This window comes from Cebus imitator, unplaced genomic scaffold (genome assembly GCF_001604975.1).
Source record: "Cebus imitator isolate Cc_AM_T3 unplaced genomic scaffold, Cebus_imitator-1.0 Scaffold278, whole genome shotgun sequence".
In the NCBI taxonomy this organism is placed as follows: Eukaryota; Metazoa; Chordata; class Mammalia; order Primates; family Cebidae; genus Cebus; species Cebus imitator.
The window spans coordinates 2,022,460-2,045,132 of NW_016107593.1; the positions used below are offsets into that span (position 1 = coordinate 2,022,460).

General features: G+C 38.6%; 1 protein-coding gene across 4 annotated transcripts in view; it reads right to left on the bottom strand.

Annotated features, from left to right (window-relative positions):
• DCC (DCC netrin 1 receptor) overlaps window positions 1-22,673 on the bottom strand; it is a 1,206,315-nt gene that overhangs the window by 771,444 nt on the left and 412,198 nt on the right. For all 4 annotated transcript variants that reach the window (XM_017501124.2, XM_017501122.2, XM_017501121.2 and 1 more), the window contains exon 2: window positions 17,671-17,991. In XM_017501124.2, the coding sequence (XP_017356613.1) occupies window positions 17,671-17,991 (321 nt within the window). The remainder of the gene's footprint in view (window positions 1-17,670; window positions 17,992-22,673) is intronic.

A 22,673-nucleotide genomic window follows, 5' to 3' on the forward strand; every position in this document is an offset into this window, starting at 1 on the left:
TAGGAAAGAAAAGTTAGACCATCCCCAATTTCTGGAAGGAGAAGAAGGCTGGTGGCTATCTAAGGGAGAAAGCACTTGTGAAATCACTAGTGTCAGCTAACAAGGGGCTCAGGCATATTCCCTTTTAATTTGAATAAATATTTTTTAATTGAATGGAACCGAAAAATAACTACATTACTCATTTATTTAAATAGTCAATGTGAATAATTTTTCCTCACTGCATTAAAAGAAATATATGGTCTCCACCTTCTGCCTTCTTCATGCACCATTCTGTGCATGCATCTGGGCTCAAGCACCAGCTCTAATGCTGGGCCACCCCAAGGCTCATCTCTGCTCAGATGACACTGAGTAAATCAGGCCCAGTGAGGCATGAAAGTAAACTTCAGAGCATTTGAAAAACTGCTTCCTGAAAAGAAAAGCAGATTATTTCTTTAAAATGGAAAAAATGAATGCCACTAATTTTCCGCTGTGGAGCCCCAATGGGAAGGAGAGGCCAGGAACATTGTCCTACCTTCTTCAGCATGTCAGGAACCACGTGTAGAAAATGAAATGATCTCTGGACTATTTGTCTTGAAGAATGGGGAAGGAAGATGAATCCTGAATCATTTAATGCTATGAATTTAAGATCACTATTAAAAGTCCTGACTTCTACATGCAGTCTTTTATCTTTTCTAAGTCTAAGATTCTATGACTCACCAAGTCCTTGCTCTCTAGGTTGTCCCTGTACACTGATAACTCAAGTCTTTTGACTTTTCATTTGATTACTTCACTCCCAGATGAATAGAGAAGTCCTGGGCTCCAGTAAACTTAATCTAACTCAGCTCCTTGGCTCTGCAGTTGTGATGATTCCAGGCTTCTGATGAGCCTGGAAGGACATTCAGACACTGTAAAACTGTGCCCACTGTGAATACAACAGCAAAGATGACAGATGTGATCCTTACTGCACTCAGGAAGCCTTTGGTCTAGTGAGGAAAGCATGTGCTAAACAAATCATGATGAAATTATAATTGGCAATTGTTATGAAGGATATTGAAGGCATGGTATGTGGGAGTAGTCAGCAGCGATACCTAAACACTCAACAGATAGCTCAGAGAAAGAAACAGCAAAGCAGCTGTGAAGAATGAACAGCGCAATGAGTGAAACCAAGGGCAGCTCAGTTTAGGGTCTCCAGGAAATTACTCTATAGTCCAAGACTTAATGTGGGAGGAAGTGAGACATGCTCAAGGAAGTGAAAAAAATATTATGGCTGGAGAAAAAAAAATTATGAAGAAATTGGCAGAAATGAAGTCAGCTAGGAAGGAAGGAGAGGAAAACAGGGAGAAGGGATGGCAGGAGGAAGCTAGATTACACAGGGCTTTAAATGTCACTAAAGGTTTATATTTGATCTTAAAAGCACTGGAAAATCATTCATCAACTTCAAATGTTTTAAAAGACAACTCATCTCTGTGTATGGATATATTGTAAACTAATTAATAGACCAGTTTAGGAGAAGCAGCCGAGAGATGATGACAATTTCTGTTTGGATGGTGTTAATAGACATGGAAAGAAATAGACACACTAAAAGTGTTTTGAAAATATAGCCAACTGATTTTTGACAAAGGAACAAACAGTACTATGGTGAAACACAGTTTTTCAACAAATGGTGCCACAACAACTGGACATTAGCATGCAGAAAAAAAAGTAAAAAAATCTAGATACAGACCTTACATCACAAAACTTAAAATGAATCACAAATGTAAATGTGAAACTATAAAACTCCTAGAAGAAAACATGGAAGAAAATCTAAATAACCTTGGATATAGAGATGGCTTTTGGACAACTTTTGAGACACAACAACATGTAAAGGCATGATCTTTGAAAGAAAAAAGTTGATAGACTGAATTGCATTACAATTAAAAACTTCTGGTCCATGAAGGACACCATCAAGAGAATGAAGACACAAACTCCAGACGAGGAGAAAATATTTACAGAAGACATATCTGATAAAGGACTGTCAATTGAAATATATAAAAATTCTTAACACTCAAAAAAGAAAAAAATGAATAATTCAATTTTAAAATGTGTAAAAGACCTGTACAGATATCTGACCAAAGAATACATACAGGTGGCAAATAAGCATATGAAAAGATACTCCATATCATATGTCATTGGGAAGTGACAAATTAAAATAACAATGAAATACCACCATACATCTATTAGAATGGCCAAAAGCCAGAACACTGACATCAAATGATGAAAAGAATGTGGAGCAACAAACTGTCACTAATTGCTAGTGGAAATGCAAATGGTACAACCAATACATATCAGAAAGTGATGACTTTCTAGGATTCTCGTGAAATAACCTAGAGCTGAAGACTTGCTACCATGCCTTTTATTGAGAGAATTTCTTTTTTTTTTCGCATCATAACCCACATTTGATCCTTTGGGAAGCCATAGTAGTTACTTAGTCCTCAGGACATTTTAAGATCTGATACCAATGGCCACAGGTATGTTTCTCTTCTGTTGCTTCCTTGTTTATTTCTCCCTCACTCTTTTCTAATAAAAAATAATTCTTCCAGAGATTTAACTGCAGGTATTTCAATGTGTAAAGAGGGTAGGTGTATTACTGAATAATATTGACTAAACACCTGCTTATCCAAGTAATGATAGAAAGGTGGAAAATAAACCATATGCACGCACACTCACGCATGCACACGCACGCACACACACACACACAAACACACACACACAAAGAAGGCTTAACAACAAACAAGCAAGATTAGAGTGAATGCTGTGAAGCTTTAGAAAAAGGTCTTATGCCAGCCACATAACAATACAAATGTTGAAATAAACAGACTGGGGACTAAGAATTCTGCAATCAATCAGGGTCTTGTCATGGCATGGTATATCCCTTGGATAGCACAAAGTCTAGTCTGAATTGTGGAAGGCAGCATAGCAGAGCTCTTTGCTTTCTATATGATCGGCTGAGTGATTAGTATGATTGTGAGTTTCAGTAATGACAATCAGCAGCCCTGACCGTGTTGACCACATCTGTAGAGTTTCCCCCATTGGCGATCTACCCTATGTAAGCCTTCTCTCTCCAATTTCTGAGGCATAGCAGACAAGTGAAAAAGTATGAAAAGGTTACTCATAAACTGAGAAATGGATGAACTCATAATTTTTAAAACATGTGGAACACATGTTCCTCAGGTAAGACCTTGCACTCTAAATGTCAAGCCAGAGTGAATTCTTAAAGCTGGGTTACAAAGCTCTGGAAATAGAGTTTATAATGAAAATGTTGACAGGCTCTTGGAGTGACTGTAGTATAGAAAATTTAATATGTCACCTTGTTTTACAAGATTTTACTGGCATAAAAGAAAATTAAAACATTTAACATCTTTCACTTCACCAAATTGCTTTCCTCCTCCAAACGTGGTGCCATTTGTAGTGCTATTTCATTTGTAAACCTCCTTGTTATTGTCACTGTGCCTAACACACATTCTCAACTGAGCACTCACATTTTCTTTCCAAATGCTAACATGCATACTGGGGAGGCATTATCTGGTAATCTTATTCACATTTTCTGAAGGCATGTTAAGTTATGAGTTGTTGTGGAGGAAAGGCTGAAATTATTAATATAACTACACAGGCAACATAAATAATGCTGATTATTAAAATATTTCCCAAAAAAATGACTTTCAAAAGGGCCTTTTTTAAAGTGAAATATGTGTACTGCAGGTATTTACACAAGTTCAAGGGAAAAATAAGACTTGAAAAGACTGCTAGTGTTGGAAGAAACACATTTAGACCTTCAGGTAAAATAGAATAACTGCTTACAGTTTTTGAACGCAAGAAACCAACAAGCATACAATAAGGGATAATTTTCCAAGCCAGTTACAAATAATGAAGATTTATGTGAAAATGTACTTGTTAATTCAAGTTATCATAAGCATGAGTCTCCCAATCCCAACATTTTTGTATCTGCAATGACCGCTTACTTTTGTGATATGTTAAAGGCTGTCTGGGGTAGCTGGCCAGTAGGTAGTTCACATGCCTTCCCAGAATGTAATGAAAGAGTCCCAGGGTTTACAGACCCATAGGAAGTGCTTCAAAGCCATGACAAACTTTACTTCTGACTTTTGCTAAGTGAGGTTTAAGTGATGTGTTTCAATATCATCAAATAATAAAATCATGAACCCTGAATATTATCCAACAAATTTCTGGTACAGTCATTATTTTATTGATCCTCATTACTTCAGGCAGAAGTATTGATCCTACAATATTGGTGCTAAGAACTTTAAAAAGACAAATATAACCTCATATGTTTGCATAGAGCCCACCTGGATGGGGAAGAACACACCTCTGCATTGGAAGCTCAGAGCAGTAAAGACAGGATATGTGTCCTCACATAGAGAAAAGCTTCCTTGTGGGGCCTCTGTCTTCCTATTTGCTGCAAGGTATTTAGGGAATCTTTAATACTACCCTTATTTTCTGTTTTTCATAAAGCTTCATTTATTGAGCTTTTACTATTGATGGGGCCAGGGGGCAGAGAAATTTTAGGCAGAAAAGGATGGGTCCCTGACAAAATCTCACCCTCAAGCTGAAAAGCCTGAAACCATGATCTAAACTGAGAACTTATATCCCTGTATTCCCACTCCAATGCTGCCTTTTCCTAAACCACTCATGGCCTCACCTTGTCTCATCCTGTGCCTATAGAGACCCCAGACTCAGCAGAAGGGAGAAGCATCCAGATGTCAGAGACTCTGGCTGGACATTGGAGAGAAGTGGCTTAACTTCAGAGAAACAGCTTGATGGCATAACTTTGAAAAAGAATCCAGCGGGAGATGGCCAGACTTCAGGGGAAGATTACCTATCCTTCCCCCACACTGCCCCTTTTCTGTTTCCCTTTCCACTGAGAGCCACTTTCATTGGCAATAAAATCCCCTGCATTTCCTGTCCTTCAATTCATTTGTGCAATCTCATTTTTTTCCGGATGCCAGACAAGAGCTTGGGAGCCATGAGTGCAGATACAGAAGGCTATCACCCTGGCTCTTTGCCCTCACTGGCAGAAGGCAGCATGGACCCACTGAGCTGTTAACACTTAAGCCATCTGCAGATATCAGAGCTAAGAGAGCACTGTTACACCCCTTCAGGGGCTTCGGGAGTCACAGACACCCCACCTGGATGCTGCCATGGTGCCTGCACAGAGTTTGCTCCTGCTGGTGCCCAAAAGTGCTCACTCTGGCTCCTGCACCTGCTCACCTGTGTACTCTCTCCTGTGAGCGGTATGCGGCAGGTCTGAGTGAGTGGAGTTTGATACTGCCAACACCGAAACGGCTGGCTGGTTCCAGCACTGGTGCACTCCAGTTTCCAACTTGTTCATTTGTACGCTACCACGGCAAGGAGTTGAGAGTGGTGGACTGAGTAAAGGAAGCACCCCTGTTGTGAGTCCTGTGAAGGGGTCTGGGAAACATCCTGCTTCACTGTGTTCTAGGTCCTCTGTTCAACATTATTTGGAAATCTTCACAATAACCTTCGATGGTAGACACTACCTCATAGTTGTATTTAATAGATGGAAAAACTAGACCCAGAATATTTCCACAGTTGTCCCATGTTTACAGAACTATTGAATGGCCAAGAGATAGGTTCTGAGGCTGACTGGCTCTGAAGCCTGTGCCGCTAACCACCCTGTTACCCCACATGACTAACAAGGTTCTGTGGAGTCTCGTTGCCTAGGGAAGCTAAGACAAATGTAACACGCTCTGTGTCTTTATGAGATCATTGGCCAGGGGAGTAGTTATGTTTGTCTAGGGGTCTTGTAAGGATACAATGTAATATGCTCCATGCATTGACAGATGGAAAGATAGATTATGGTGAGCACAAAGAAGATAGAGTCTCTCCTAGTCTAGGAGGCAAGTCAAAAGTTCCTGAAGGTAGACTGCAAGAACTGAGTCTGAGAAAAAAAGGTAAGAGCTAGCATGATGTATGAGAGAGTAAGGCATATAGAATAAAAGGTGCAAAGCGGTGGGCATATTTATCAAATTGCTGTAAAACATGAAGGTATGAGGTTAAAAATGAGGCTGGAGGCCGATTCTGGTGGTTCACGCCTGTGATCCTAGCAGGTTGGGAGGCTGAGGCAGGTGGACCACTTGAGGTTAGGAGTTCAAAACCAGCCTGGCCGACATGGTGAAACCCATGTCTACTAAAAGTACAAAAAATTAGGTGTGGTGGCAGATGTCTGTAATCCCAGCTACTCGGGGGGTTGAGGCAGGAGAATCACTTTGTTTGAACCTGGGAGATGGAGGTTGTAGTGAGTGGAGATTGCGCCACTGCACTGCAGCCTGGGCAACACGAGTGAGACTCCATCTCAGAAAAAAATAAATGAGGCTGGAGGTACAGGCAGGACTCAGATCCTAAAAGACATATAGACCACAAGAGAGAGTTCTCATTCTTCTATGGTATGCTGAAGTGATTCAATGCCATCTGACATTATACACAGAGCCTGAAAAACTTTTATTTTGGACCTAAGAGGAATCCCAAGATAGTTCATGGAGTGATATCTACTAGAAACTTCTTTTTTCAGACAACAGAAGAGACACGAGTCAGTAAGAGAATTGTCTTAGACTATTTGTGTTACTATAAAGGAATATCTGAGGTTGGGTAACTTATACATAAAAAACATTCATTTGGCTCGTGGTCTTGAAAGCTGTAGAAGCAGCATGGTGCCCATATCTGCTTCTGATAATGGCCTCAAGCTGCTTCCATTCATGGCAGAAGGTGAAGGAAAGCCAGCATGTACAGAGATCATATGATGAGAGGAAGCAAGAGGGAGAGGGAGGAGACACCAGGCTCTTTTTAACAACCAGCTTTCCTGGGAAATAATAAAGCAAAGCTCATTCATTACCGTGAGGATGGCACTAAGCCATTCTGAGGGATCCACTGTCATAACACGAACATCACCCATCAGTCCCCACTTTCAATATGCGGATCAAATTTCAAAATGAGGTTTGAAAGAGGTGGATAGCCAAACCATAGCAAGAACCCCAAGACATGGATGAGATACATTCCTCTAGGTTTCCATGTCTAAGTTTCTCTCTGGCAAATGCCTGTTGCTGTTCATTAACAGTGTCAACTCATCACTACACTTATCAGAGTAGGCAGTAGACTTCAGTGATATTTACAAGTAAAGAAGAAGCCAGCTCTATTTGCTCAGTCAATAGCCATAAAGTAAATCCTATCTCACAAAGTTTAGGTCCAGGTTAACAAAATGCTCTTGAATATACCAGTTTCTATTCAAAATGTTCATACCCTTTGATTAAGTGATTACATCACTAGGTAAGAAGAAGACTTGTCAAAGATACATACAGAAAAGCATTTACTAAATATCAGAATATTCATTAGTGCATTATTAGCAAAAGCAAAAATTTAGAAACAAATAGAATGGCTTTCAATATATAAATCATAAACAGTGAAATATTGTGCAGGAATTAAAAAGCATGAGACTGATGTGTAAGAACAAATATAGAAAGATGCCCAAGATATATCATTAAGTGAAAAAACAAGCCACAGGATAATCAGATAATCTCATTTATATTAAACAGCAAAGACAGAATGTAGATAAGCGTTTTCCAGGGCAGGGGGAGAAGGGAAAATAGGAGTGATGAAATGTTCTGGAATTAGATAGTGGTGATGGTTGCACAATTTTATGAATATTCTAATAGTGACTGGATTATATACTTTTAAAGGGTAAATGTTATGATATATAAACTATTTGCCAATAAAAACAAATAAACAAATCCCAGATATTCACAACGTGTATATTCAGGTGGAAGAGAACATTTATTTTATCTGCAAATACATATTCCAACCCTGGCCACTCCTGGGCTGGGATATAACTGGAAACAACTTTAGAAAAATAGCCACAATGTTGGCTCATGGAGTGCCCAATGCACTGTGGGACCCAAAGGATGCTCCTGGAACCAGGGCCTTCTGCATCAGAGAAATACTAATTATTTTTTATGTCATGTTTCACCCTTTGGAGATGAATTCCTTTGCAAAAGGGACCACAAAAATCCAATCCAATAAAATCAACCAGCACTGAAATTTAATGTTGAAGCTATATAGGCTTTATTAATATTTAACACACTTTCTTGAATAGGCTTCTAGTTGGTGAAGTGTTCCAGGTAAAATCTTAGTAAATGAACCCGATGAGCAGCCTGTTTTAAGGGTGGTAAAGCCTCAGGGTTACAATGAAACTGATTTTTTAAAGCAGTTTTTAAAATGTGTATAAAAAGAACAAGGATCATAAATCAAAAAGCAGATTTTATGACTGTGGTATTCATCAGCAGACTGAAGACACCAAGGCTTATCTAGGAAGAGCCATCTCTAAATCGAAAGGGATGTGAGTGTGTCTGTGTATTGTGTTTATGTCTAAATATCTCCGGGTAATATAGGTTAGGACATAAATAGTGTAAATTCATTCCTTTAGAGATCATAATAGGAAATTTGTAGATGTTATAGAATATAGATCCTCTCACACAAACGATGTCCTACATATACCACTATCTATTTTTTTAAGTTGTGATCTCACTCCATCGCCCAGGCTGGAGTCAGTGATGCAATCATAGATCATTGTAGCCTTGAACTCCTGGACTCAAGCAACCCTTCCACCTCAGCTTCCTAAGCAACTAGGACTGCAGGCATGTACTATCATACCTGGCCGATTTTTAAGTCTTATGTAGAGACAAGACCTTACTATATTGCCTAGGCTGGTCTCAAACTCCTGGCTTTAAGTGATCTTCCTGACTCAGTCTCCCAAAATGTTGGGATTACAGGCATGAGCCACTACTCTATGCCCCAGATATGCTGATGTCTATCAAAGTATTTTTTTATTGTTTGTTTAAAAAGTGTTGTTGTTTTTTTATTTTTTTGAGATAGTGTCTTACTGTGTCACTCAAGCTAGAGTGCAGGGGAATGCTCACAGCTCACAGCAGCCTTGACCTCCTGGGCTCAAGTGATCCTTCTGCCTCAGCCTCCCAAGTAGCTGGGACTACAGGCATGCACTACCACAGCCAGGCAAATTATTAATTTTTTGCAGAGACAGAGGTCTCACTATGATGCCCAGGCTTGTCCTGAATTCCTGGGCACAATCAATTCTGCCACCCCAGCCTCCCAAATGTTGGGATTACAGGCATGAGCCACCATACCCAGCCTATCAAACTATTTAAATGTAATTTTTCTCTGACACATGCTCATTGGGATTCTGAAGGTAGACATGCTACTCTGAGAAACAAAACTTTGAAGCTCAACTGCCCTCCATAAATTAGAACCCATAGCTCCATCTGGTCCAATTAGAGATACCTGAGTTACATTTCGTGATAAGCAGCAATTAAGAAGCTGTGATAAATTCTGTGTACATAAGAGCTGTGTATATAAGAGTACCAGAAATAGGTTCTCAAAGTTATTATCTGTCATTATTTCATCAGAATTTTATAACTGTGCTATCTAATGTAATGTTACAATTATGCTACTTAATGATGGGGTGCAGAACATGCTTCCCCAGAATGTGGCAGTTTGGAGGTCACTATCTGACTGTCTCCCACCTTTCTATATAAGACACGATTATAAAAGAAACTCACGTGACAGGAGTCCTGCCCCATAGCCAGGGGAAGTGATATGGTTTGGTTCTGTGTCCCCAGCCAAATCTTATCTTGAACCGAAACCCAAATTGTAAATTCCACATGTTGGGGAAGGGATCTCATGGGAGGGGACTGAATCATGGGGATGGTTCCCCCATGCTGTTCTCATGATAGTGAGTTCTCATGAGATATGACAGTTTTGTGAGTGGCTTTTCCCCACTTCACTCTGAACTTCTCTCATTCTTCTCCTTCCTGCTGCCACATGAGGAAGGATGTGTTTGCTTCCCTTTCTGCTGTAATTGTAAGTTTCCTGAGGCCTCCCCAGCCCTGCAGAACTGTGAGTTAATTAAACCTCTTTCCTTTATAAACTACCTTGTCTTGGGCAGTTCTTTATAGCAGTGTGAGAACAGACTAATACAGGAAGGAATATCATACAGAGATTCAGACAATTATTTGAAAGACAGGACTTACTCAGGTTCCCCCAGTTTATTTCCATTTGTTCATGCTCTCTGTCCAATCATGTTTTCCCACAATTCTCCACTTCTCCTGTAAGACTTAGCATAAAAATATAAAGCTCTTCCTAGCTCTTTGGGTCTTCATTTCTGAAGTTCCTTGTGTAAAACTTTGTTTAAATAAATTTGATATGCTTTTTTCTTGTTAATCTGTGTTTTGTTAAACAGATTAACAATATATTTTCCTTGTGATGTAAAGGAAAAGATATTACATTACTTTCTCTTACATTACTATGATTTGAAACTTCTTTAGCTTGACATTTTTCAAGAAACTTAAATTTTTCTATTTCAAAGAGGTTTTCTAAAAATCAAAAGAGTTTTTGGTTACCATTACTGAGCTGTTTTAGATGTTTCTCCTCCATTTTCATTACAGTACCAGCAAAAATCACGTGGTGGATACCTCAAGAGTTGAATAAAGGAACAGAGCTCTTAAGATACTGATTAAATTTAGAATGAATAATTAGCTATTCCCATTGTCATATGAATTAGAATTCATAACAAAGAAGAGGAAATGAAAGGTAGGAATTTTTTTTAGGTTATTTTGTTGATGTTTCTATTATAAAAAGCCTTGTCAAGTTCTCTATTGTAAATTTTATAAGGTAGAAGATGTCTTTTTGCTCAGCATATTTTTCAGGAATATATTTCTATTTAAATTTTATTGCAAAGTGACTTAGCAAGGAGGCAACTAAAACCCTTCTTTTTAAAATGCAATTATTTAAGTTGAGGATGTGAGGGCTATGTGATGAAATAGGCATTGGGGAAATATTGGTGATGATTCTACCCCAATTTGATTTAGCAATAAAATTAAAGAAAATAATAAGACTAGTAAACATAAAACAGTTACTTATAAGACCACATTTATTCCTTATTTTCTTCTTTCTCTCATGCTTTAACTACAAAACAATAGGAACATTTAGCTAAATGAAGATCATTAAGTCATTAAGAATTATGGAGTCAGAGCAATTTAATTTTCTGCTTATCATTTGAAAATAAACAATATCTCTATAAATGTAAAATGGAAAGCTCTGCGGTGTAACCGAACCTTCCCAAATAGAATTCTGAAAGTATTCAATAGCCCTGGGATACATTTTCCAAACTGCTGCAAAGGATGAAGTTGACCTTCTAGGCAAAATTCTTATATTTGCTCCTGTAGGGAGAAGGAATATGAACATTTTTCTTGCTGTTTCCTTTATATAACATTTGAGTGACCTGAGGCAATGTGGTTTATTCTTCCTTCTTTTCAGTTAAGCTTTTTTTCAGCTTTCTTTTAAGTAAGAACATAAAGGTCAGGTTATCATTTCACAAAATGCTTCCTTCTAGCTTCTCTCACCATAATATGCTTTTACTAATTATTTCATAACTCATTTAAATGGGAGGCATTCTAGAAGAGAATTCACTGAAACAACTCCTCAGGTAACTAATTATTTTTTTTTTTAACACAGGGGAATTTTAATTATAATGCCCGTATTATTTAAAAGCAGAGTGTGACAATTTGCATCTTGAACATCTATTGTAATAGGGAAGAAAAATATAAGTCTCTGAATGAAATAACTTAAGTAAATGCAATTTAATTGGCCTTTTTTTCTCCTGATTTCTCAAAAGCAGGGGAAAAATTATGTAAACTTGGCCTGAATTGTAAAACCACTTAGAAAGATAAAAGATTACCAAATTGTGTTCCTAGAAAGACCATAATTTATCAGCTTATTTAAAAAGTTATATGCTCTTTGTTTTTCTGACACAGATTTGTCATGTGTCACTATTGAATGTATAGTTATGATAACAAAATCTTCTCATCTTAGAAGAAAACATTTGAATCATAGTGTTTCCCACAGAGAGTTGACATTTTCAAGGGACTAAATAGATAAATTGATTTTCATTATTATTATCATTATTACCATTATTATTATTTTCCTTAATTTGTATTGTGGAGAATTTCATTGATTAAAAATAAGTGACTGACTACATAAGAAATTGTTTCGAGTTCTGAAATCCAGTCTTTAGGTTGAGAAGCAAAGTGCTAAGGGAATAAGTGTGCATCTGGATTTAGACTAAGTAAGTCCCAGTCTCTGATCATAGAGCACTTAGCTTTTTCCAGTAAGTTCTTAACTGTCAATGTGGGTGCTTATATCACAGAGTGTTTCTGAGCATTACAAGGTAATGTACACAGATTCACTTTCTGAAGCAGAAGCTGCCACAAAAAACAAGTCAGTGGTTTTAGTAATAAGATGCAAATGCTCAAAAATTAACAAAGGCAAATCTACCTGGACAGAAATACGCTATCATGTATCCAGCAGTCAGCATTGCGCTATCCTGGGAGGAGCCTGTCCCACGACATCCCTAGAAGATTAAATGCAAGCAGAAGTACCACTTAGGCTCCAACTGTGCTCCTCAGACGTTTCATGGCAAGTGGGTTGTCCAAGAGCTGTGTGGGCAGGTAGGTGTGGGGATGGGTGGACAGGTGGTCATGGTTGTATAAAAATAAAATAAAATGGGACTTTTACGTGTATTCATAAGAGATCTGTTGTTAACTAGCCTTCTTCCATGTTGGAATTAATCCCTCATCCCCAGGAGGGGACCACTTATGTTCAATTCCAAGTCAAGACCAAGTGAACTCCCATGAACCAGCTTCAGCGAATCTTTTTCAGTTGAAAAGCCATTAAGAAGGCTGAGAGGAGTGCCCTGTACCTTTTTCTAAAATGACTGCAAGGTCGCTCAATCTCAAACACCTGGTCCAATCTACTATTGATTGCATTAACATAATAGTAGATCCACTGGTCAAAAATGAATCTTTTAGCCTGTCTCAGGGATTTGGGCACTGCTTGCCAAAAAATAAAAAATAAAAAGAAACTGTAGATTTAGCTTTTTGAAAACTCAATTCAAGCTTGCCCGTTTGTGTTCACAGATTGCAAATGCAGATATCTGATCCAAGTTTACAACATGTATGTCTCAAGATTTATTGGCTATTTTTTATCCCCCTGAAGAAAATATTTTGCATCATCACATGGGAATATTGAAAGTTGTTCATTTCTAATAATTATTATTATAATAACACAATAACAATCTTTGTTAGGTCTATTTTATTATTGCTGTTGTTGAATAAGAATCTACTCTGCACTAGAGCTTGACATCATAGATGTTGTTTGAAAACTACCATGGCTGTAGGACGTAGGTTATTATTATGTCTGTTGAACAGAAGAAAATCCAGAGGCTCAGCTAGCTGGAAACATCTAGAGTAGGGAAGACATGCTTGGCCAGATGCAAGTTCATTTTGATAGTAAGAGTTAGGGAAGAAATGAAGAAATAGCTTATGCTTTTTCCTTTTTAAGTGGTGCTTAAATATTCCCAAACAATCAATTTTCTAATCACAAAGTTTTCAATAGTTAATTAATTTGTAGACTACTGAGATATAATATTCCAACTCAGTTTATCAAGAATATGTTTATATAGGCACATATGGGCGAGTTTAATCTGCTGAAGTCCAGTGAAGGGGGAGGAGGAGTAGAGGAAGATGAAGGAGAGAAGGAGAGGTGGACAGTAGGAGGACAACAGTAGAAAGCTCTCTCTATATGGCATAAAGCCCCATGTCTTCATTGGTAAGGCAAATGTCTACTATAACATGACATACTTTGCTAGATACACAGCAGAGGGGATGGTAGGAAAGCCCCACAGATGCGTTCAGCACTGCTTCCCTTTGCCAGCTGTTCTCAATCTAGAGGACTAAATAGAAGTATACATGGCACAGAAATACTGCAGCATTTTATATTAGAGTTAATTGGATAAAAATAAAATTCCCACATTTCAGCTAGTCTGGTGAAGTTGCTTTCAAATGAAGATTTAATAACCTAGGCATTCTTTACAATAGAACTCAAAATGACTAGAAATACTGATAGTAAGTAGACTGTTACATTGCAACTTTTAACAAAAGGTTGGATGGAATGATAGTTCTTCGTTTATCTTTCCCACTCTCCTTCCCTCTCCAGCCAAGGGTGCACTCAAGCCTTAAAGAGCACTTGAAAAGCTCCTAGAAGGATAGGATGAATGGTGCATGGCAAGATCACTGCATGAAATGTGCTGACTGATTAAAGACAGATTTCGTTTGCTACACTTCTTTTTATCAAAAGACACTTTGAGAAAGCAAAAATGGAAGAGGGACATTATTTAATACGGGCTCTATATAGCACCTGAGAGTACAAAACATTTTTTTTTATTTTACCCAAGCAAAGCCTACTGTTACCATTTAGTGGTGACTGCTTTATTGACTGCTAATGCTTTAAAAATGAGATTAAATCAGGTCTATGGTCTTTATTACTGGGAAGATATATGCCCCATGTGAATTCTAGTGGTTTGGCAATCTTAACCTCAGCAGATATAATATTGATGTATTCTGTGTTCCCAAACAGCATGGTAAGTGTTTAAAATGCTGGGAACAGCCTTATTGCCTTGAAATGATACAATCTAATATGAGATTGTAATTCAGTGACTGAATCCGTGAGCCTATCCTTGTATGGAATACTAAAGTACCAGCCACTGTATTTTAATATCTCACAGAGAAGGAATTGTTCTTCATTTCACTACTGAAAGACAGAACATGTAAAAGTGAATGTAGATTGTGGGAAGACTGAAACTGCAATGTAACAGGCCATTTTCATTAGCAGTACATAGGCAGCTGCCTTTCATAATAAGGCATCAAAATGCCAGCCTGCTTCATTCAAATCAGCAGAGCTCCTCTGGCCTTGGGGACAACTGATGGGTGGGATCTATGAGGCCAGAAATTCTCAAGTGACAGAAAGTCAAATTGTTCCCCTTTCACTTCATTTGGAGCATTCTGAGAAAGCGACTTTTGCCTAATATGCAGCATTTATTCCACTTCTTTCTCTTAATCAATCATAATTAACATCAACATTCAGTTCCCTCTACACTTCATGCTCATCAATCAAATTTCAGACACCCATCACTCAAAGGCTCCAGTTACCTTGTAGCCTTGATTTTCATGATCAGGATGTCACATGGCCTGTCTCCTGAGTAGAGGGGATTTTCTGCATCTGCACCTCAGTCTGTCATTGCCAAAGCAGACCAGGGGCACCTCGAGGTACAGTGACCCACCATCCTAGTTTTACATGGCACTGAGGTGGCTTCCCAGGTTATGGGACTGTCAAGTGCTAAAACCAGGTGAGTCCAGAGAAAATAATAATAGTTAGCCACCCTACCTTAGGTAAAATCTGGTTTAACTTTGGGTGGATACCACAAAGCGCTGTGGACTGAGTGACCTGTATATAACAAACTTTGATTTCTCAAAGTTCTGGAGGCTGGAAACTTGACAGCAGGGTGCCAGTATGATTGGTTTCTGATGAGAGTCCTCTTCTATGTTGCAGATTACAGACTTCTCATTGTATCCTCACGTGGTGAAAAGAGGAAGAGTGTTCTGTGGTTCCTTTTATAAGGGCACTAATCACATTCATGAGGGCTCCACCCTCATGATCTAATTATTTCCCAAAGGCTCCACCTCCCAATACTATCACATGAGGGGGTTAGAATTTCAATATACACATTTTAGGGAGATAAAACATTCAGTCTACAGAACTCTTAGTGGAGACAAGGAGTGGTCTGAAGCTAGATATGGAGGTTAATTGCATATCTATGAGCTGTAATTCTTTATAGCACCACTTGACAAAATCACCTCTTTCAGATTTCAACTTTCTCAAACCCTCACTAGGAGTGCATGAGGGAGTGGTGATTCTGCCCAATTGTCCTGTTATTAGTGAAAACGAGTTATCATTCTTATCCGTCTTCCAAGTTGAGACTAGACTAAGTAGCACCTGGGGGAAAAAAACCCGTAACAAATAACTACACTGCTTATGATTCAATTTTGTTTTTACTGAGGACTGAAGATTAGTTGAGAGCAAACCTGCAAATCTGCTTACCCATTCATAGCTTAAATTGATTTCAGGTTGGATCTGCTTGCCTTGCTTTATGATCAATACAAAAAAAAAAAAAAAAAAAAAAAACAAACAGCTTTTGGTCAAATCATTATAGAAACAAGTAAAAAAACTTTTTCTTCACCATGGTAGGTCTAACATTTCCGGAGCCAACAGTAATAATTATAAGCTGCCTTCTAACCAGAAAAATGGGGTAGAAATAGCAATATCATGGATTCCAGAATGGTCAGTACCATTTTGTCAGGGTCTATATGACTTCAATGTATCCAGATGAAAAGAAACACTGTTCATCTTATTACTCATCTGTTGATCCAACATGTTACTAAACATCATGAAATTTGAAGCACTAGAGGGAATTTTTATTTCTCGCTTGAGATATTGATGTTGTAGCCCATACCACTATAATTAAAATAAAATTCACTGTTTTTAAGACCCAACCAAAAAAAAAATGACTCTGCAAAAGTTTAGCATTTAATAAAACTATAAAAAACAGGAAATTATTTTTTCTAATATGTTTCTATTAATGAGAGGTTCTTCTGCAGACATAAGTAATAAGTCAACTTGAAACAGTTTTGCTCAAAAAAAAATCTCATAAGTTTATGCTGCCATATGACTGTTTTCTAAGCTAATTTAAGGAAAAAGGTCTGTCAAAACCATGAGAGAATAAACATGAATCTCTTTAAATGTTTCCTTTTTCTTAAAAACATGCATTGTTGATGAAAGTGAAAATTAGCCATTATGAAAAATGGTTATGTAGCTTTCTCAAAAAACTAGAATTAGAATTACCATATGATGCAGCAATCCCACTTACAGGTATATATCCATAGGAATTGAAATGAAGATGTATAAGAGATATCTACCCTCCATGTTAATTGCAGCATTATTCATAATAGCCCATATATGGAATCAATCATTAATGGGTGAATGGGTAAAGAAAATGTGATATATATTATCACATCTATCTATTTATCTATCTATCTATCTATCTATATCTATATCTGCACACACACATACACAGACATACAATGGAATATTATTCAGCCTTAAAAATGAGTACAGTCTGTTATTTGTGATAACACAGATGGACCTAGGGGATACTATGCTAAGGGAAATACACCAGATACTGAAAGAAAAGTATTGTATTACCTCACTTACAGGTAGAATCTATTACCAAAAGTCAAATTCACAGAAGTAGAGAGCCTCCCAGAGGCTTGGGAGGATGGGGCATGGTAGGGAATGGAAATATGTTTGTTAAAGGGTAAAAGGTTTCAGTTAGAGAGGAGAAATAAGCTTTTAATATCTACTGTACAGCATAGTATATATCAAAATTGCTAAAAGAGTAGATTTTAAATGTTCTCACTGCAGAAAAGAGGTAAATGTGTGGTGATAGATGTGTTAATTAGCTTGATATAATCACTCCATGATGTATACATACATCAAAACATCACATTGTACCTCATAAAAATATATAATTATTGGTCAAATTAAAATTTAAACTATTTTAAAAATGTACATTATTTCTTCAAAAATTATTTTATTATTCCCAAAAGAGAATAAGAAGAAGAGAGGAAAGAAGAGGAGAAAGCGAAAGAAGAATCCACCTACCTGCTACTGCAACTTTTGCTGTCCGACTAATAATTGACCCAGAATCTCCTAAAGATGCCTCACATTGGTAAAGTCCCTCATCTGGCTTGTGGTGTCTGGAATGAAGTATGTTTTGTATCAACAGAGACCCATTTGAAAGTTGCTGCTTCCTTTCGTCCATTCCCAAGGCTAGATGGATGCCATCTTTCTTCCACTTGATCACTGGAACTCCTCGGTCAGACTCTGCAGAGCAGTCCAGGAGGACATTTCCTCCTCGCATTGTGATGGCATCAGAAGGTTCTGAGAGGAAGCGCAGTGCTGTGAAAGCTTTAATTTGAAAACCTGGAACAAGAGAGCAGAGGGAAATACGTTCATGTATTCAAATGAATCTCAGGCTTAGATTCCCTGTCTTTTCTTTACAAAGCCTTTCAAAAAACTTGAGGGCTTTGAAAAATGTCCAAGAATAAATAAAAAGGAAAATCAAGGATATTATGTTACATAAGTAAAAATGTACCCAGATGAGGTAACCACAATTAAGGAAACAATTGGCTCCAAAATTTAATATAATGAGATATTACAAATTCATCTAAATCCAGGCTTGCCTATTACCACATATCAATCAGTACATGAAAATTCAGACAGAAAAAACTAATATTTTCAAAATAAAACTAGATATTTTAAAGTAGTAAGAATTATTAGTGTGGTAGCTAAGATTTTTGGGGGGACTATTTCCATCTCTTCATTCTGATTATGGCAACAATTGAAATTTTTTTTAAAAATCCAGTCAGACAATGTATTCTATAAGAATAAAAGTCAACTTTAAACAGCACGGGCAAAGTTATTTAGAACAAAGCTCAGATGGGTTTTAAAATAGGTAAATCTCACTTGCAGAAGCAAGTCGATCAAGCTACTACCTAAAATCACAAATCCCTGAAGTGTCTTAATTTTCATCCAAATGTTTCTCATGGGCTTGGAAATCTAAATAAATATTACAGTTGAATTTTTCCATAAACATAAATGATCATAAAGAATCAACAGGGGTAATAGAAAGTCATTTAAGAATCTTGAGGGGATGGAGCAAGTATCATTAGTTAAAGTACACTGTTTTCAAAGCTGGCAGTTTAGCATTTGCCAGAATACTCAGAATGTGAGTCAAAGACCTTGACAAGGTTTCAGGAGGTCACGGAGTCCACCATTTGCTCAGACAGGTGTACACTTAAATCATTCAAGTCAAATTACTTTCAATTTTATTTTGAACAATCTTCGGGGCAAGAGATTCTACAATGTCCCTTGATATCTTGTTTTCAATATTTAATGACTTTAAGAGTCTAACTAAATTTTCTTGCTGATGTTTAATCCCATTTTCTCCTGAAACATCTTGTGTGAAAATGCAGAAGAGATGGATATTTTCTTTAAGAGCCCTTTATTTGTTTGAAGCAGCATTTCATTTCTTAAAAAATGCCCCCAAAGTTATGTTTTAGCCTTCATTTATTTTTCAGGATAGCAACCTCAACTTCATTAGCTTCCTTAATTTCTCTGTGATGAGAACACTTTTAGTTGTACTTTGTAAAATCTTTCCAATCTTCTGTCATTTAAAAGGCAGACATCTAAATTGCATGTAATCAATATTCTCATAAGGGGTTAACTCATACCAATTCCAAGGGACAGAGCTATTTCTATCTTTGTACACCCCATTTTCCAGTGAAGATAAAGCAGAATAGCTTCTCAGGTTTCTTACTGGTTTTGTTTACTTCATTCCTGCATACTCAATTTCTAAAACTCATGTTTGAAGTCTGTTACTTTGCCCAAGTATGTCTTGTGTCACTCACTGTCATATATTCATGTCTTTCACCTTGGCCACTCACTCAAAAAAGCTTAGAGAACTTTGCTTGAATTAACATAAATTGTGAAATAATGGTGACCACTCAAATCTCCTATAGATGATATTGATAAAGATCCCCTATGACAGCAGCCTGGTGTCTTTATTTTCAAATAAGCTCCTTCTCCCCACAGGTCCTTTTGGCATAGCCAACCCAATTATAGCACATCCTGTTCTTCTAGCAGAAAGCACATTGAATTGGGTGTCTGAATATCTAGCCCTAGGTGCTGGCTTTATCACTTCAAAATTCATGACTCAGAAAGGTCTTTTAAGTCCTCTGAAACTCAGTTCCCTCATCTGCAAAAATTAAGTAGTTGAACTAGATGATCTCTAAGTTCAACATCTAGTTTGGAGACTTTTAGAACAAGATTGGGAAGAAAGCATCTGTCAAATGAACCCTGCCCTAAGCATGCTGAAATGCAGACTGATTCTGATGAAAGTACCTTCCCATGTCTGCATGATATCTTCCTCCACCAGAAAAGAAACACAAGCTAGCAAACCTGGCTTAAGAAACACTAAGAAAGAGAAAGCAGGAAGAAGTTCTAATGTCCTTGAGTTTCAAGATATTTGACTAGAATAATACCCACAATTTCCATATAAGCAGCATTAATAAAGTAGAAATAAATTTGGAATTCAAGACCAGGCAACTATATTAGAAAGCATTTATTGCTTTTTTGTTCTTCCTGGGCCTATATTTTAAACACAACCTCATGTTGAGTGCCTTATTTATGTCACAGAACACATAATACATTTGACACAGCTGTTTATGACAGCATGTTAATGAGCATATGTGCCCATTATCACAAATAAATAATCCACTTAGTCTGCAACAAGGAGGTTATGACAGTCTTCAATGCTGTGAGTACATAGATCAATATTTCTTTAACACAATTACCCTTGTAGTTTGCTGGCAATTTGAGCCTTTTGTACTCTTTATAACAATTACATTTTGAATATATGGCTCTGAGATATAGATATCTCACTGCTTTAAGCAACTTGCATTAGGGATTAGTTTTACAGAAAAGATGGATCCTGGTGAATCAAGATAATTGAGAAATAGAAGATATGATTCCATTAGTCTCCATTTCTATGTTTCAGCTCATATTAGTGATAGTGGCAGGAGGCAAAAAAATTCCCAGGCAGACAGGGGCGGGTCCCCAGTGAAACCCAACCTTCAAGCCAAAAATAGCCTGAAGCCTGAAAACTGGGCTGCTGGTCCTGGATGGAGTCTGTGACCAGAGTGAGAACGTCTATTCCTGTTTGCCTGTTCTTTCCTGATTGGTTCTTTCTGAATAATTCCTTTTTTTTTTTTCTTTTTTGAGGGGGATGGAGTCTGGCTCTGTCTCCCAGGCTGGAGTGCAGTGGTGCGATCTTGGCTCACTACAACCTCCGCCTCCTGGGCTCAGGTGATTCTACTGCCTTAGCTTCCTGAGTAGCTGGGATTACAGTCATGGCGACCAAGGCTGGCTAAGTTTTGTATTTTTAGTAGAGATGGACATGTTGGCCATGGTTGGCCAGGTTAGTCTGTTTGCCTCAGCCTTCCCAAGTGCTGGGATTACAGGGATGAGCCATTGGGCCCAGCCTGAATAATGCTTTTTAAGCAATAAAATGTTGCCTTTTCCAAGGCTACCTACAGCCTGCACCTCCCCCATTCTGATCCTATAAAAACTCCAGATTCAGCCACACCTGGGGACTACCCACTACAGGTCCCCTCTCCACTGAGAGATGTTCTATCACTCAATAAAACTTGTCTCCACCTTGCTCACTCTCCAGTTGTGCAGATAACCTCATTGTTCTTGATGTAGGACAAGAAGCTGGGATCCACTGAACAGCAGGTGCAAAAAGAGCTGTAACACTGTAGCCCTCCCACCCTCCACTGATACCAAGTGGCCACCTAAGGTGACAGGAAGCAGCAGTGGGGCCAGGCCAGCCCAAGAGCTGCAGGCCAGAGTAGGGCAGTAGGACTGAATAAGCTGTAATATGGAGGAGCTAAAACACATTCCTGCCCACCCCCTGCCTCGTTGGCTGTGCTGCATATGGTGAGAAAGAGAGAAGAGCTGCACCTCTTCTGGAGGCCCAGACCTTGGGACTCCCCGAGCCAGAGCTCTGACACACCCTTGTTTGCTGAACTATGGGAACAAACAATGACATGCTGTAACACCCCTTTGGGGCTCTGTGGTTGCTGATGTCTCCAAGTTTTCTGAGTGTCACCATGTTCCCCTGGTCCAGACACCAGCACCCAAGGCAGAAGCTTCTTTCAATATGTCTGGTCCAGCTGCCACCACACAAGGAACCAGCACCTGTGCTGGCACCTAAAACTGCCCGCCCCACCGCAGCAGCTGGCGCACCTGGCTGTGTCTTGTGGCTGGACCCCACATTCACTCACTCACACACCCCTCCCCGCTCCATGCCTGGCATGCCTGTGGTGGCATGGTATCTGGGGTGGTAGCTGAGTACAGCCTGTCAGGCTGAGTGGGCAGAACAAGTCCAGTGGTCAGCTCGGAGCCCAGTGAGGCCCAGGCGGGAGTGCTGCCTGTGGGAGATTTCCAGTTGGTGAAGCAGCGCTGAGAAAAATCCTGTGTCATTAGGCAGGCCTAAGAAATGCCCCACGGATACATTACACTGACATTGATTTTGGTTCCCCTCGACCCTTTCTCTTAGTGTACTAGTTCCATTTGGAGACATTTTGCCCACCAGTGTATAATTTCTTTCTTTTTTCATTTTTTTTTTTTTTTCTTCACAGAGTCTTGCTCTGTCGCCAGGCCAGAGCACAGTGGCGCGACCTCGGCTCACTGCAACCACCACTTCTTGGGTTCAAGCAATTCCCCTGCCTCGGCTCCCAAAGTGCTGAGATTACAGGCATGAGCCACCACGGCTGGCCATAATTTCTTAATATGAAATAATTTTATAAAATTACTTCATCCAAGGATTAATCTTAAATCAACTACACTGATTTAATGTATGAAGAGCAGAAGACAGATGATAAAACTGAAGAAGACAAAGAAGAGGTGGAAAAACTTTTGGGCCCGGGCGCGGTGGCTCAAGCCTGTAATCCCAGCACTTTGGGAGGCCGAGGCGGGTGGATCACGAGGTCAAGAGATCGAGACCATCCTGGTCAACATGGTGAAACCCCGTCTCTACTAAA